The sequence below is a fragment of the Oryctolagus cuniculus genome, chromosome 19, assembly GCF_051225735.1.
Source record: "Oryctolagus cuniculus isolate XC-2025 breed Fujian yellow rabbit chromosome 19, ASM5122573v1, whole genome shotgun sequence".
NCBI classification, from domain to species: Eukaryota; Metazoa; Chordata; class Mammalia; order Lagomorpha; family Leporidae; genus Oryctolagus; species Oryctolagus cuniculus.
The window spans coordinates 57676637-57694285 of NC_142885.1; the positions used below are offsets into that span (position 1 = coordinate 57676637).

The following is a 17649-nucleotide window of genomic DNA, read 5'->3' on the forward strand; positions in this document are numbered from 1 at the left end:
GAAAGGACAAGACCCATTCCCCAGGAGTGAGCCATGTGTAGGCAGAAGGCGGGCTTCCGGGTGGGTGCAGTGCGGGGCACGAACTCCGGGGCTTTCAGCCTGCGAAGGAAAGCCCACGGGTCTCCTTTTTCACACTAAAGCACTTTGCCGGGCATGGAGTCTGTTGCCTCGTGAGTCCGCAGGGACCAGCGCAGTGACTCAGTGAGCGCCGAGTACTCCGCCAGGGGTGGGCGTGTGATTCAGGAGTCACTCACGCGCTGGCGCGCATCAATCCCAGGCGCTAGGCAAAGCCTCTTCCCACCCTAACAGCTGGGATCCAGGGGTCCAGCTGGGACCCCGGGTGGCTGGGGTCCTGGCCTCTCGCCTCCACTCGCCGCCGGGACGGCAAACTCCGGGCAAAAAGCCCCGCTCTGTTCACCCGCCTCCCGCCTGCTCGCCACTCGGGAAGGCAGCTCTCCGGACCCGCCGCTTCCAGACGCCCTGGATGTGGAGCGAGCCCACCCGCTCCCGAGCTGCCCCACTGTCCTCGCCGCCGCCGGCCCTCCTCCGCGTTCCCACTCCGGTGCTGGAGGTGTTCAACTGCCCCAGTCGCCGCCCTCCCCTTTCCCTCCTCCCTTCCGCACCTCGGCTCCGCCCCCAGCCCCGCCTCTCTCTGCCCCAGCCCAGGGGCACCCGGCCCCTGCCCTGCCCCATCGCCCGCCCCTCCTGGCTGGGACCAGAGTGTAGGGGAGAGGGGAGCCGCGCGGGCTACGCGCCCCCTCCTCTGGAGCCCCGGCCCCGCACGCGCGCGCGCGCGCGCTCCCGCCGCCCCCACCGCGGCCTCCGGCTCCCGCCTCCCAGCCTTCCCCTCCTCCTGGTGACGTCCGGGTCCCTGCCCGTCTGAAAACTCCGCGCCGCGGCGGTGGAGGCGGCGGTGGCGGCGGCGGCGGCGGCGGAGGAGGAGGAGCGCGGCGAGCCGAGGCGGCGGCGGCTCGAGTGGGAGCCCGAGCAGCAGCCGGCGGCAGCGGGAGCCGCGGGCAGTGCGGGGGCAGCCCGGAGCGCGCCGGGGGTCCCCGCGCCCCGCTCGCCCGCCGTGCTCCGAAGATGGTGGCGGCGCCGTGCGCCCGGAGGCTGGCCCGGCGCTCTCACTCGGCGCTGCTCGCGGCGCTCACGGTGCTGCTGCTGCAGACGCTGATCGTGTGGAATTTCAGCAGCCTCGACTCCGGGGCCGGCGAGCGCCGTGCGGGCGCAGCAGCCGGCGGCGCCGAGCAGCCGCCCCCGGCCCCGGCCCCGCACCGGGAGCGCCGGGACCTGCCCGCCGAGCCGGCTGCAGCCCGAGGAGGTGGCGGCGGCGGCGGCGGAGGAGGAGGACGGGGGCCGCGGGCGCGGGGAGGCGGCCCCGGAGATCCGCGGGCGCAGCCTCCGGCCCGCCGCGGGGCACTGCCCTCCCGGGCACTGGTAAGATCCCCCTCTGGGCTGGCACCTCGCGGGGAGGCGGGAGGGCAGCCCTTGGACCCTGGTGCCGGCTCTCCTCATATCCCCTGGGGCCCCTGCCGGTTGAGGACTGCTGCTGGGGGTCTGGGGAAGTTATTTCCAGGGGACGCGCCCTGGGAGGTGACCGGAGCCAGCTGGGGTTTCTGTTCTCCGGGTGCCTGGCGGTTGCCCTGACCTGTGTAGCACGCGTGGGGCTGCTGGTGCGACGCTCGCTGCCTGGTGTGTGCATCGCGCCCGGAGCCTCAGCCGCTGCTCAGGGGTGGCTCCCGCAGCTGCATCTCTTTGCCGAGTTGGGTGCAGACAGCTGAGTCCCCTGCTCGCTCTGGCCTGGTGTGGAGGCTGGGGTGCACGCCCCTGAATCAAGACTCAGTCGGGGATACCTGGGCTCACTCTGGGTGTCGTGTGTCCCCTTGGTGGCCAGCTGAACCTTCTATCTCCAACCATGTTCTCCCATCTCTCGCTCGCTCGCTCGCTCGCTCTGTCTCTGTCTCTTTCTTTTTACCTCCTCTTCGTTTCCAATTCTGGGACATGGCCCTTCACTTCTGCGAGCCACTTCCCTCTCTCTGTCCTGTGTGTGTTGTGTCCCTCCATCCCGCCCTTCTGGTATGTGAACGGTTTAGCTTTGAACCTGTCTGGCGAAGCCCGTCTGGGGTCCTTCCGCTTCTTGGCCTTCCTCCCTGTCTCCAACTTCTCCAGGGATGCCCTTCACACCTCCTTCCTGAGAGCAGGCAGCGGGCCAGGGTCTCACTCAGCTCAGGCAGGTGGGTGTGAGCCTCTGTCTTCAGGCACAGCTGATGTGCTGGGTGTCTGTCTGGAGCATGCCACTTGCCTGCCTGCAGGGATTTGCCTGGAATCTGAAGGATATCAGACACGGGGCGGTGTGTGTGCCTGTGAGACTTCAGCTTCCTTAGGGACCAAGCGCTTGTCCCTGCCGTGTGTCACGTTGGGAGCCCTCACTGAAGACCGCCTCCGTGCACAGCGTGACACTTTCTGAGCTGCTCAACTTCTTCAGAGTTTGCGTGACCCTCTGTGCCAGCGTGTGGCTCTCTGTGCCTGGAGCCAGCCCTGGGGCGGGATGTGATGGCATTTCCCACTGCTCTGTGGGGTGCAGGGAGCCCCAGGACATTGTCAGGGAAGGGTGTTGTGAGCGAATGCCTTCTGACTCCTGGAGTTGATCGTGATGTGAACTGGCAGAAACGTAACTACAAGTTCCCGCTGAACTCAGGAGCCCTACAAGGAGGTGGGGTGGAGGCGTCAGGGGCAGGTACTGCCAGCCCCGGGTAGAAACACAGAGGATCGACATGGGGGCATCAGGGGCTAGTTCAGATGGGGTTCCTGGGCCCTTTTAGGTTGAGCAGGCCACCTGTTGAAACAAGCGAACGGAGAGAAGGGGTCTGGGCTGACTGTCTTCAGGGGTTCCTGCCTGTAGCGCATCCATCCACAGTTTCCTTTTGGGCTGTCTTCTTCTCCCTCTCACCCCGGCTCAGCCGCAGAGGGGCTCACAGTTGCCAGGGTTGGGGCGGGCAGTGCCATTTTCATTTCTGATTCCGTTTGGAATTCTGGTCCAGCCCTGGAGCTGCTTTGCTTTTCTGAGGCTTCTGCTTCCACCTGTAAGCGCACGTACTTTCCTCCCACCCACGTCTCCCCGCGTCTCGATTTCTTCCCCTTCCGACTTGGACACCTAAGTCATTTGGTTCTGTTTTCAGTGCTCTTCCCTTCCTGGTCGTTGTCTACCATGCTCCTGGGTTTGTATTTTATTTGCACGTCTCTTGCCTGTCTTTCTTCCTCCCTTACATCCACCCCCGTGGCTGGCTTAAGTCTTGAAATCACAGCACACACCTACTGGCTGCAGCCAGGGCTCTGCCCTCCTCCCATTGCGCCCACCCAGCCCCTGCCCTTCCAAGGAGCTCAAGGAGACCAGAAGGGGGCAGGCTGTTCCCAAAGTCCAGTGTAGCTGGCGCTTGGGTTGCAGGCAAGAAGACTGGACGGTTCAGGAGCAGCAGAGGCCCTTGTTTCCCGACCCTGATGGGGCCGCTGCCTGCGTGATGTTCGGGAGGGAGACGCGGGCGTGGGACATGTGAAGAAACCTCGTTGTGGTTTTCCAGATGGCTCTTGCAGGGGCTGGTGAGCCACATGCTTGCGAGATGATGTCTCATGGCAGTGCTCTGTTGCCGGCGGGGGTGGTCTGGAGCTGGCTATGTGTGTGGAGTGTATTCTAAAGCTGACCTTGCTGCTCCCTTATTCCCGCCCTCCCAGAGGGTCTGCACCTGTGCCCTCTCTGTGTTTGGGGAGCTGCAGACCGGTGGAAAGACCCGATTGTATTTTTGGCGCGTTGAAGAAGCGAAGAGGAAACACCCAGCGTCTCAGGCAGGCAGTCAGAGGGCAGAAGGACGATGGCCACGTGGGTTTATCCATCAAAGATTTCCAAGCTGGCTTTCCGTCTCGCCGCTCTTGCAAAGCTCTTGCGTATTAGCATTACTGGGTGGATTGCAGCTGAGTTGCGTGGCTGTGATTCTGATTCCTTTGCTGGGTCTCCAGTAAGCTGTGGATTTTGCTGTCATCCTAGACTCGAGGAAATAGGCAGGCTCACTTAGGGAGGGAGGGAAAATATTGGGAGGGAGCTAAAATATTGGGAGGGAGCTGTCAGAAAATCAGCCTACAGGTTCTGAATAGGAGTTTTGGATAAAGCGAAAGAGAGCACTGTGTGTTAACGCAACCAGTGTTTATTTTCTTTCTCTTGAAGCCTTCACATATGTATGCCCTTAGATAAACTGTACTCAGTAAGTTTCCCTTAAGAAAGCTGATTCTTTAGGGGCCTCCTTGCCTACTCCATACACACATTTAAATGGAATGGAGTTTGTGCATTTTCTAAATTATTGATTTTTTCAGCAGAAACTTCTCATACTTCACATTATTCAGGTAACTCAGACTTTTTCAGATCTTGGCATTGACGTTGAAAGGTTGGTTCTCTGGATCCAGTTCCCCTCTGGTTCTGCCAACCTCGGAGGCCTGGCTTTCCTTTTATCCAGATGTTTTGAGACCAAAGAGAACAAAGGGTATTTTGTTGATGGTTCCTTTTTTCACACTTTCAAGGAAGTTTTATTTTGTTTGAACGATGCATTACACTTTGTATACAGAAGTATGGATCGTTGAACAATATTTATCTTACTGCAAATGTTGCCATCTGTTAACCATATATTAGAAAGTGTTAAATATATAAATAAAAGTAGACATTATTTATGCATAAGTATAGGTACAAGTATGTGTATAAAATTATGTATGCATAGATATGTATTTGTATTCCTTCCACTTTTTTAGATTCTACACGTTCTGTCTAGTTTATCAGTACTTTTTTTATCTTCTAGAAGGTTGGGTGGGAAAATGCTTGTTATTTTTCAGATGGGAAATCAACTGAGGCCTAAGTTCTCATTTACTGGGGGTTGTACAGCTTTGACCCATGGTCTTCATACGAAAAGGAAATTTGGTGGTGTGAGCTGGAGCAGATACTTGAAATCATTGTGTCCCATTGTATGTGTTTGTCCCCAGAAAACAAAAGTGTCATGAAATATATCTCTATGCTAAGAATCTGCCTCCCCCCACAGAACTATTTATGACTAAGAGGAGTCTCAATCTATTATTTTAGTATCTTCCCTATTTTGTTGTTCTTACAGATTTATTTCACATATTTGAAAGGCAGAGGGACATGCAGAAAGAGGGAGGGAGAGAGAGAAAGAGCGTGAGTGATATCTTTCATCCATTAGTTCTCTCCCCAAATGGCTCCAACAGCCAGGTCTGGGCCAGGTGGGAGCCAGAAGCCTTGAACTCCATCTGTGTCTGCTGCGTGGGTGGCAGGGGACCCAAGCACTTGGGCCATCTTCCACTTCACTTCCAGGCTGGTCAGCAGGGAACTGAATGGGAAGCGGAGCAGCCAGGACTCAAACCGGTGCTCTGATACGGGATGCTGGTGCCACAAGCAGCTACTTAATGCCTGTGCCTCAACACCAGCCCCATTTGCGTCTGTTTTAGCATTTCTGTGCACAAGTGAAACGCACACCTGGCCTGCACTGGCTTAGTCGTCACCCACTCTTTAGCTTTTGTTTGATGCTGCCCTAGGAGTTGCTATGACTGCTCTCCCTCTCTCCTTTCCCTCTGCGTCTCACCATTCCTATAGCCCAGAATGCCATCCACCAGGGACAATGAGGATATACTTTGAGAAACTAAAAAAAAAAAAAAATAGTAAAAAATACAAACCCAACCCCAACAAAACCCCAATTCACAGGGAAGGGTGTTGGAACAGAAGTCACAGGAAATATGCACATATGAAAGAGGCCTCTGCTCCAGTACCCGTCAGAGACCTGGTTCAAACCCCAGCTGTGGTCCGTCCCACCTTCCAAAGTCCTGGGCCCTTCACTTTGTCTTTGCTCCTCTATGATTGGGCTCCCCCGTTGACCCGTGTGTATGAAATAGAAAAATGCAGGTGAACCATTTAGTGTACAAATTGTCACAGGAGCTGTTCTTAAAAGGAAAGTCTTGGTATGTTTGAAAATAAGCAATTTTTTTTTGCAATTACTCATTTTCCCACACAAAGTAGGGTTTGAGTGAAATCCAAGGCAGTAAAATACATCCAGCTCTTGTGTGTGCCAGGCTTGGAGCAGGATGGGGTGTGGTAGAGCGAGGGAGTACCAACATTTATTGAGTGCTGGCTGTATGCCAAAGCATCATTTTGGTGTTTTGCATATATTAGGCTACTAAATACTTACAAAAAGAAAAGAAAGGAAAAAAGAATTCAAGAAGGAGGAGGGCATCCTCCAGTGTGACAGAGCTGAGTGCCGAGACCGGGCCGGAAGTCGCTGCTCTGGCGTCGCTGGTGCCGGGCGGGAGCGCTGCAGGCTTTGCAGACATGATCTCACCAGGTGGCTGAGTCCTCCTGACTTTACGGGCTAGGCCTGTGCTGTTCCCATTTCAAGGGTGAGAAAACTGAGGGTCAGGGAGGCAGAGCTGTGTGCTCATGAAGATCGCAAAGCCGGGGAGGAGCAGCCCTGGGATCCAGGCTCAGGTCGCCCCCTTCCCAGTGACACCAGATTTCTGAACTCTTGGAAGCACCCTCAGGGCAGCCAGATCATTCCTGAACTGTCGTTAAATAGCATTCTCCCCACTTCTTACTGCGGACTCTTAAGTGTGTGCCTGTTCCAGGAGAGGGGCGCATATACGGTTTGTCTTGCATCAGACGCCCAAGTAATGATGCCAGTAGAAGGGCAGCAAAACAGCAGAATGCCTCTCCAGCAGTCGCAGTGTGCTAGGCACGGTTGTAAACCCTTTATACACACACGTGTGTTAATTCGTTAAATCCTTGAAGCCGTGTGACAACACGTTACAGCAGCCAGAAGTCGTGGTGTTGAACATAACCAGATTGTGTTCTAGAAACTTTACAAATATTAACTCATGGAAACCTCAGCTGTGCTGAGGAAGCTGAGGCCTGGGCAGGGTGGGGGTCAGGAAGGAGATGTGACACTCAGTGAGGTCCCCAAGGTCGTCCGTTATAAACGGCAGAGCTGGGGTTGCAACCCAGGCGGCCGGTCGTCTGGCTGCTCTGCGGTGCTCCATTCTGTGTCCTCCCTCTTAGAAGGGTCTCGTGAAGACAGCAGCCTTGGAATTGTCTGTGTTGTATGGAGGCACACGGTACTTGATTCCATCAAAATGCTGGGCTCCGAGGACAGCGTTTATTTTATGAGATATATTTAAGATGTACCACATGATGTTTTGAAACATATAGATAATAAAAAGGTTACTATAGTTATACAAAGTCACATATCATCTCAAATAGTGACTCCTTTCTCTTTTTTTTCAATTGGTAAGAGCATCTCCTATCTGATGTTTCTGCAATACTCCTGAATCTAACATAGCATTAGGAAGCAGAGTGCTCTCTGCGCAGGCTTGCTCATCCTTTGGCCTCCGTCTCCTCACTCCGAGGCAGGAATGACAGTCCTAGTAGACAGGGTATTGCCCTGTTGGGAAATATGTACTGTGCATACCAGGAAATAATTGAACTTGAACTGCCGAGTTGCCCAGAGAAAGGAGTCTTGAATTCAGCTGTGTAGCCGGGGAAGGAAGGGCAAGAGGCTGCCGTGTGAGGCTCCTTGGCTGGTGGAGCAGGCCGTCCCCTCCCCACAGTGACTTCCTGCTGCTCACCCGGTTACACAGCTCCGTGGCCGTCTCGGAGAGCCTGGGCACAGGGGCCAGCCGCAGAAGCTGTGTCTGCCAGCGTGCCGTCTCAGTCACCTGGAGGATGCTTCCTTCCGCCTGCCACAGAAACTGCCCGTTAGCCCACAGATATGCATCGGGTTGTGCCCCTCTGATCCGATCCTTGTGGTTAGCTTGTCCCCTCCCTGCTAGAAGTAGGAGATGTTAAAAAGACCTGGTGGGGAAGTGGGGTGTGCCCTGGGCTCTGAACACCGGCATTGTTAGTGTCACTGGGAGCCATGGGGAGGGGGTGGGGCCCATTCTGAAGACACTTTGGGGGATGTGGGGGCAGTGAAATGGATCTGTTCCCTCTTAGATTTGTCCCGGCCACGTGCCCACTGGCTTACGTGGGCTCGTATGCTGATGGGTACTGATGAGGTAACGCGGTTACAAGCATTGGTTTCTCCTCCCAGGGACTCTTGGGTTGTGATCCTGGGCCACCATGCACTTTCTTTTGTTTAAACCCTAAGGAGTCAAGGTTTGTGGGGCCGGGAGATTGCTGCAGGGTGCACAGACAGTGTCGCTGTGGCGGTGGTGAGGAGGAGGACAAGGAGGAAGAAACCTTTCACTGAATGCTCACCTCCCACCAGATACTGAGGAAGTACCAGAAGGGCATGATCTCACTGAATCCTTACAGCATTTTGCAAGTTAAGAGCCATTGTTGTCTGTTTTACTGATTAAAAGTAATTTAAAAAGTAAGGCAGAAGTGGCCAAGCTGGGAACTAGACTTGGGTGGTGATTCCAAAAAAAAAAAAAAAAAAATGCTGTGTTCTTGGTCTCTACCCAATCAGAGTGAGTCCCTTAGCTCTAGCCCCCTTGTTCTCTGCCATCCGTCCCATTCCTTCATGCATGCATGCATCTGTCCATCTGTCTACCCCTTCTTCTATCCATTCAGCCATCTACCCATCTGTTTGTCCCTTCATCTGTCTGTCCATCCATCCATCCATCTGTCTACCCAACCATCTTTCCAATTGTTTGTCCATCTGACCATCTGTCCATCTATCCATCCCATCTTCTGCCCATCCATGCATGTATCTGCCACCCAGCCAGCCACATACCTATCCACCTATCCTAAACCCCAACAGCTGGAGTGTGCTAGACGCTGTGTCCAGCACCGGAGCCCTCCTGGTAACAGGACAGACGTGATCCCTGCCGTCCGAGGTCAGGGCCACTGCTGATGAATGGCCTGTCACCAGGAGATTCCTTTGACATGCTATCTCAGGTCACTGCTGATCTCCTTTCCCCATGGTGGCCTGTTGGACACAGAAGGAGGTGTCTGGGAAGGCGGGAGTGAGGAGGACTGTTACCCAGGCAGGTCTCCTGGCAGCCCTGAAGCCTGGGCTACTCCATTCCTTGATCCAAGCTGTGTGTCCAGTGGCCACAGGGGGCCGGGAGGTGAACAGGGAGGAGGTGGTCAGTTTGGGGCTTTGGAGCAAGTCCTGTGATGTTTAGAATGTGGGTGGGGCCCCAATATCCTCCCTGTGTGCTGGTCGTGTCCCTTCAGCCTTGGGGGAGGGGCTCAGTGTCTCCAGCTGAAACTCAGGGTCCTGAAGGCTCTGTTGTCCCGGGGCGTGGTGACCAGGCGCACAGCCTGGCCCACAGCCAGTGCTCCACTCTGTCTCTCTAGTGGAACTGCACCTTTGGGGCTGTTTGCCCGAAGCCTTCTTAGATCCCTGGCCGCTGGCTAGGTGTTCTTTGGCCCACAGTGTGTGTTAGCATAGTAGGCACTGAAGTGGAAAGATCAGGCTATTCCCTGAGACTGTGTGGATGTTTGGAATTCTTTGAGACGTCCCAAGATCAAGCAGTAGGAGTCCCACATTCTTGTCTGAATTAAATGGCCAAGCTGAGTTAGTTATGCCCCAGACCCTGCAGATTTCCCAAAGCTCACCAGCCCCGAGATGTTTTTCACCCGTGATGCTGGGAGCCCATTCGGAAGATCTCCATGGCCCTGCAAAGAGCTAGCAATGATGATGGGTGAGTTAACCCCTTGTGGCTCATTCTTAGTACTTCTCTGCTTGGAAGCCTTCACCCTACCCTGGGCGTGATGGAGGCGTCCTCCCTCCCTCGCTGGCAGTGGATACCCGAGTACCCAAGTGCATATCAGGCCATTGTGATGGAGCACGCATGAATGGAAATAGAATCGTGCAGCTTGGTTTCCCCTTTGTGGTAACTGGCCATCCGAATCACCTGCCTTCCGCTTTCTGTGTTCCCCACGGCCTTGCCCCCTAGTAACCCCACACTGAGAACTTGGGCGTTGTCAGATACAGGAGGCAGGTGGAAGGGTAGAACTTTCCAGAGCGCCTGTCGGGCATGCCCTGTGGCTCTCTGTGTGTGTTTGTGGTGCTCACCAGGTGTTGCTACCCCTCTTTCAACTCCCTGGCTTGTGAGGGTTAAATTTGAGAATCGGGTGTGAAAACTTTGAACTCAGAAGCACAAGAATGTGGAGTGTTCAGACCCCTCATCGGGTCCCGCCTCTTGTAACCTCCGGGACACGGAGCGGAAGGAATGGGTGAGATCCAGTAGAAGTTTCCCACCCACTCATGGGCTCAGCAGAGGTTGGCCCATGGCCTGCTGTGCTGTGCAAAGCACAGAGAAGGACACATACGCTCCTGTCCTCATGGAGGTGGTGGTGTGGGTGCAGGGTGACCCCTGAACAACAGGAAGGAGAACTTACAAAGTGGTTACAGGTGCAGTGATGGCAACGGTCAGCGTGCATAGACAAGAAGGGGCTGTGGGGGAGCACCGATTTTGGAGGGGGTGGGCTTATTTCCTTCCATGTTTGATTATTTTGGAGTTATTTTACTTGCCTTATTTACTTATTTTGGAGGGATGTCAGGGTGGTTCCAAAGCAGAGAGAGTCCCGGGTATGTCACAGGCATCAGTTGTGAGCCGCCAGTGACAGCAGGTGCGTCACAGGCAAACTGGCCTCACTGGTGTGGTGCAGCTTTTTATACAGGACTGTTGTTTCTCTCTGTCTAGGGTGCATTCAGTTCTTAAATTTTACATATTTTTTTGACTAGTTCTTTAAGATGTACTGTGTCTATACGTGAGTGTAAAAGTACAGCCTGATGTTTTCTGAACCAAACACACCCAAGGAATCCACACATCCATCAGGGAACAGAGCATCAGAGCTGGCATTGTGGCGCAATGGGTTAAGCCACCCAATGCCAGCATCCCCTATTGGTGCCGATTTGAGACCCATCTGCTGCACTTCTGATCCAGTTCCCTGCTAATGAGCCTGGGAAAGCAGTGGCAAATGGCTCTGCCAACCACATAGGAGAACCAGATGGAGTTCTGGGCTCCTGGCTTCAGCCTGGCACAGCCCTGGCTGTTGAAGCCATTTGGGGAGTGAATCAGCAGATGGAAGATATTTCTCTCTCTCTCTCTCTTTCTGTGTGTGTGTGTGTGTGTGTGTGTGTGTGTGTCCCTCTCTGTAACTCTGCCTTTTAAATAAATAAATGTTTAAAAAAATAGAGGAACAGAATCAACAATATCCCAGATCTGCACACACCCCCCTGCTGCTTCCATGAACATTTGAAAGATTTGTTAATAGCTGTCTGTTTCTTTGTGCATTAGGGAAAAAAATATATGCAACACCAACCAATCAAAATGACAAGCCCAAGGCTCTTACAGCTTAGCATGCAGGTAGAGTGGCACCTAAGTAGGAGGAACTTAGTTAGCAAGATGAAAATGCCGAAGCAACAGTGCCATGCCCTACTCCTAACTGGATTCTCACCGGCTCGGTCAGTGCTGGCCATGGATGAGCTGGGCTGGCCGAGGTTTGGTACATGTTGGCTTATAAGATTTCAGGATTGTTTGCTCTTCTGAGAAGCCACTGTGTTGCTTTGTTCTGAAGTTCAGGTAGAAAGGATTTAAGGTCAGCCTTAGGAGGAGCCGTGTCTGCGTCCATCTGAATGATTGCTGTCTGTATTATAGAAAGATTTTCCGCGAGGGTGCCCTGAGCTTGTCTGCAGTGATGCAGGTGTGAACCCCTCTGGTGGTCTTTGGGACTCACCGCTGTGTGTTTGCCTCCCATTGCCTGTTGGTGCTCCAGTCCCCGTGTGTTAGACTTGAAACGAGCCATGATGAATGAGTCCACAAATGGCCCAGTAATGACTACATTAACTTAAGCCTGAACCAGGAGTCTCCTATTCCGAACCAGGGTAACAGAACCGCAGTACAGCGTTAACAGCAATTGAAGAGGGCAATGGAGACAACTTATCATTTCATAATGAGCAGGGGGAGAAGTCATAAAAGCCAAGAGCCCAAGGACAGCGTGATCATCCCGCCAAGTCTCAGTGCTCAAACAAGAGTCATGTTCATAAAACAAACAAATGTTTGGGGTACTGGAGAGCTAATGTATACATTATTTAAGGATAGTATTAAAACCAGATTAGACGGACCAAAAAATGCAGGAGCTACCTCGTTAAGCATCTTTTCTTTGGGGGTGTGGAAAAGTTATTCTCATCCCTGTTTCTGCTCCTTTCCTTGTGGAATGGGGTTTTGTTAATTAGAGATGTCATGGAAAATCTTTTTTTTAAATCCTAGACTTGTGGCTGGTTTTTTTGTTGTTGTTGTTGATTTTTTTTTTTTAATGGAGGCCCATGCTTTGCAGATGTTCACTTTGAAATAAAAGGCTATTCATTGTCTCCTTCACTCTCTCTTTTATCTCTAGCCCAGAAGGGGCAGCTGGGAGCAAAGACGCAGGGAACCCCATTTGCTCTTCGGCAGGGTTTGGGGATGGTTCTGTTTCTGATGGAAAATATGCCTGCTTTTGTTCCTGGTGCTGTTGAGGAACAATCTGTGTTGTGACACCTGATTTCCCCTTGTTAGGAGCAGGTGGAGACAGAGCTAGGACCCGAGTGTATACTTTGGGGTGGGGTGGTGACCTGCATAAGGAGAGGCAGAGAAAAACTGGGGGCTTTGCAAGTGTGTGGGCTTGGATTATTAACCCTTCGGGGAGCAGAGAGGCTGACTCCTGTGTTGCCATTCTCCTAGGTTTAGGAAGAAAAAACAAGAGCAAAATTTGGAGGAAATGAACTCTTTGTTGGACTAGTGAGTGGATCTTACCTCCAACAAAAGTGGGCTGTAAAGGGGCCTGCATTGGGGTGCTGTGGGTCAAGCCACTGCCTGCAATACCAGCATCCCGTGTGAGTACTGGTTCAAGTCCCGGCTGTTCAACTTCAGATCCAGCTCCCTACTAATGTACCAGGAAAGCTGCAACTGATAGTTCAAGTGCTTGGGCCCCTGCACCCACATCAGAGACCTGGATGGAGTTCAGGCTGCTGGCTTGGGGTTGGCCCAGCCCTGGCTGTTGTGGCCATTTGGACAGTAAACCAGAAGATGGAAGATCACTCTTCTCTTGCTCTCTCTCTCTCTCTCTCTCTCACACACACACACACATACACACACTGCCTTTCAAATAAATAAAATAAATATTTTTTAAAATGGACTATAGGAAGTACTGATGGGGAGACCTGTCACTTTATCTGTTCAGGTCAAGGTTACAGAGGCAGCAGTGGCCCATCCCCTTCTATTTATTTATTTATAAGGAAGAGTTACAGAGAGGCAGAGAGAGAGAGAGAGAGAGAGGTCTTCCATCTGCTGGTTCACTCTCCAGATGGCTACAATGGCCAGAGCTGCACTGATCTGAAGCCAGGAGCCTGGAGCTCCTTCTGGGTCTCCCACACAGGTGCAGGGGCCCAAGGACTTGGGCCATCTTCTACTGCCTTCCCAGGCCACAGCAGAGAGCTGGATCAGAAGTAGAGCAGCTGGGACTTGAACCAGCACCTATATGGGGTGCCGGCACTGTAGACCAGGGCTTTAACCTGCTGCGCCACAGCACCGGCCCCTCCCCTTCTTTTTAAATTACATACATTTCTAAATGAGTAGCCAAAATCAATTATTTCAAATCAAAATCTAATTTGGAAGGCCTGTTGGAAAATACGAAGTTCTGGCCTTCCTTCCCAGTGAGGCAACAATTTGGGGTGGGGTGGGCACTGTGCCTGCCTGCTCTGCTCACCTGTCTGCTCTGCAGAGGTGTGTTCCCCGTGAGTGTACTGCGGGGTCCGTCTACAGCTCTCCTGGTGATAAGGAGGGAAGGAGTCGCTGTCACCTGTTCAGTGTCCCTGCCCATCCTCTCATGGACCATTCTGCTTAAGGCTCTGCACGGCCTGATGAAGTGGCTGCGAGTGTTGTCCCCATTTACAGATGAGGAGACTGAGGCACAGAGCGAGGAACTGCCCAGGGTCCGAGAGCTGTAGACTGGAATTCCAGCTGGGGCACTGTGACTTGGGAAGCCTCTGTGTCCAGTTGTGGGACACCTGCATCCCATGTGGGGGTGCCTGAGTGCAAGTCCCGCCTCTGCTTCTGATCCGGCTCCCTACTGATGCGTGTCCTGGAGGGCAGCAGGTGCTGGCTCAAGTGCTTGGCTTCTTGCCACCCACATGGGAAGCCCAGATGGAGCTCCTGGCTCCTGGCTTTGGCTTGGCCCTGCCCTGGCTGTTGCAGGCGTCTGGGGAGAAAACCAGCCAAAGGAAGATCTCTCTGTCTCTCTCTCTCTGCTTCTGCCTTTCAAAATAAATAAAAATGGATCAATAAAACATGCAGATTATACGCGTGTGTGCTGCCCAGAAAGTGCAAACAGAGAGAACCCCTTAGGGCATTCTTTAGGATGGCTGTACCAGAAGGTTGGCACCATTTGCCCATTGCACAGATGGAAACACTGAGGCCCAGTAGTGGGTGAGTTGCCCAAGGTCAAACTGATATAAAATGCAGAACATGACCGACTGACTCAAAAGAGAGGATGGGGTTGAGAGTGGCCATGGACCTGGGCAGTTTTGAAGGTGACAGTCTAATGGGTGGAAGTAGCCTCACCAGTTCTCACCATCCATGCACGCCAAGCAGCGGGTTTTTTTGGCAGGGGTGGGAGGTGGGGATGGCATTCACCCCCATCCAGCCCTGCAGAGAAGAGGCAGCATCCAGAGAGTAATATTTGATAAGTTGCTGATTTGTATTAAAATAATAATTAGAGCAATAATTACAAGCACGGATTTCAGTGAGACTCAGCTGCTGACTGTGAGAAAAAATAATTAACTACGTCTTCCCTGGAAATCGCATGGAAGCCAGGGCTGCCCCTCGCCCTGGTGAGGGTCCGGGGCAGGGTTTGCCGGCTGCTGTTTGCACTCACGGAGTTGATGGCAGATGCCTACGGAGGAGCCGCTCATGGCTGGGGGACGCCATCCTTTCCCACAAGCACCCCAGAAAAGAACCTGGCCGGACTTTGCTGCTACCCCCGTCCCTGAAGCCCCAAAGTCCACCTCCCACTGGGAGCAAACACACCCCCAGCCAGAGGAAAACCCCTTAAATCTGCCTTTCATCAGGAAATACTCCTGGGCTCTGCAGTGTTGAGCAGGCACTTGGGATGCCAGCGTCCCAGATCAGAGTGTCTGCTTCCGATCCAGCTTCCTGCTAATACTCCTGGGAGGCAGCCCGTGATGGCCCACAACTTGCCCTCTGCCACTCGTGTGGCGGCCTTGTATGGAGTTCCTGGCTCCTGGCTTTGGCCTGGCCCAGCCTTGGCTGTTACGGACATTGGGAGTGAACCAGGGGGTAGAAGATTCATTCTCTCTCTGACTCTCTTCTCTTTTCTCTCTCTCCCTCTCTGTGTGTGTCTTCACCCCCATCTGTCTGCCACTCTGCGTTTCACATAAATAAAACAAATAAATCTTTAATAAGTAAAGGAGTGTTCCTAAAACAATGTAGCATCAGCTGATCCCTGTCCATAGCGGAAGATTTGTAGCTCATTTGATTCGATTGCTGCGGTTCTCTTTGCACGTCTGTTTTTAAAGCTGATGGACTAATAAGCTACCTTTTGTAGAGACAGAGATCTTCCATCTGCTGGTTCATTCCCAAAATAGCAACAATGACTAGGGCTGGGCCAGGCCAAAGCCAGGAGCCTGGGAATCCATCTGGGCCTCCCATACAGCTGCTAGGGACCCAGGCACTTGGGCCGTCTTCCTCTGCTTGTCCAGGTGCATTAGCAGGGAGCGGGGTTGGAAGCAGAGCAGCCTGAACATGAGCCCGGGCTCCTGTGGATGCTGGTGTCGCTGGCAGTGGCCTCACCAGCTTGACCATGCCGGCCTGCAGGCTACCTTGGTTGCAAGGTCTCGCCTTCCCATTCTCGAGTCCCCCCCTGCCTGTGGAGAAGTCCACCGATTGTGAGTGCACCCCTCCGGAAAGCGGGCCTGCCCACCCACTGCAGCATCGCTGGCCAGCCCTGGGGACCCCTCCTGCGTCTGCTTCTGTGCGTGTGCCTTCCGGGGTCTGTGTTGGCCCTGAGCCCCCCGGTGAGTTTGGCCTCCTCCTAGAGTCCCGTGGTCTGTGTCCCCTTGCGTGTGGCTCGCTGTGCTTCACAGGATGCGTGTGAGGTGCATCTCCATCAGGGGGTGGCTAACCACAGCCGTGGGCCAGGTCCAGCCCACTGCCTGTTTGCATACGGCCCGGGAGCTAAGAATGGGGCTCATCTTTTTCAATGGTGGGGCAATAAAATCAGAAGAAGGCAACTTGTTTCGTGACATGTGGACGTGACCTGACATTCAAATGTGTGTCCCGAAATAAAGCCTTCCGGGAACACAGCCGTGTCCACTCCTTTACATATCTGCTGCGGCTGCCTTTGTGCTCTGACTGCAGGCTTGGGCAGCTATGACAAAGGCCGTGTGGCCCCCAACGCCTAGACTGTTAGTGTCCGGTCCCCACCGAAAGGCCTGCTGACCTGGTGTCTGTATTGTTTTCCTGGAGTCATTGTTCACTGGCTGTATGTTTTTCACTGGAGTACACCGCAGTTTATATGTCCATCTGCTTACGGGCATTTAGGAAGTTCCTTTAGAAACAGCACTGCTAGGGGTATTCCTGTGCTTGCCTCTTGGTGAGAGAGAGAGATCTTTCATCCTCTGGTTCACTCGCCAGATGGCCTGCAACAGCCAAGTGTGGGCCAGGCCAAAGCCAGGAGCTTCTTTCAGGTCTCCTACGTGGGCACAGGGGCCCAAGCACTTGGGCCATCCTCAACTGCTTTCCCAGGTGCATTAGCAGGGACCTGGACTGGAAGTGGAACAGCTGGGACTCAAACCGGTGCCCATAGAGGATGCTAGCTCTGTGGGCAGTGATTTAACCCACTATGCAACAACGCAGACCTTTACACAAACTTTTTTTTTTTTTTTTGACAGGCAGAGTGGACAGTGAGAGGGAGAGAGACAGAGAGAAAGGTCTTCCTTTTTCCGTTGGTTCACCCCCTCAAGTGGCCGCTACGGCTGGTGCGCTGTGCTGATCTGAAGCCAGGAGCCAGGTGCTTCTTCCTGGTCTCCCATGCGGGTTCAGTGCCCAAGGACCTGGGCCATCCTCCACTGCACTCCCGGGCCACAACAGAGAGCTGGACTGGAAGAGGAGCAACCGGGACAGAATCTGGTGCCCTGACCGGGACTAGAACCAGGGTGCCAGCGTCACAGGTGGAGGATTAGCCTAGTGAGTCGTGGCGCTGGCCTACACAACTTTTAAAAAATAATTTATTTGAAAGACAGAGACAGAGATGTCTCCTAATTTGCTGGCTCATTTTCCGTATGTCTACAACATCCAGGACTGGGCCAGACTGAAACCAGGAACCTGAAACCCAACCGTGGTCTCCTACATGGGCATCAGGGGCTGCCAGCGTGTGCATTAGCAGGAAGCTAGATTGGAAGCATAGTCAGAACTGCAGCCCAGCTACTTGGGTAGGGGGTGTCGTTGTCCCAAGCAGCATCTTAACCACTGTACCACATATCCACCGCAATAATTATGTTTTGATTTGAAAATCATACCAGGGAGTAAGGCTGGGTGATCCTTTCCTATGTAAAAACTCTAACAAGGCTCACTTTCATAATTAGTCTTGCCAAATGCAGAACC

The 17649-nt window shown here is 53.5% G+C and overlaps 1 protein-coding gene across 1 annotated transcript in view; it reads left to right on the forward strand.

The window, feature by feature from the left end:
• The first annotated feature begins 694 nt into the window (after positions 1-694).
• The window catches only part of XYLT1 (xylosyltransferase 1), a 335879-nt gene continuing 318924 nt past the window's right edge, over positions 695-17649 (forward strand). The window contains exon 1 of the mRNA XM_070064777.2: positions 695-1437. Coding sequence (XP_069920878.2) covers positions 1084-1437 — 354 coding nt within the window. The 5' untranslated portion in view covers positions 695-1083. The remainder of the gene's footprint in view (positions 1438-17649) is intronic.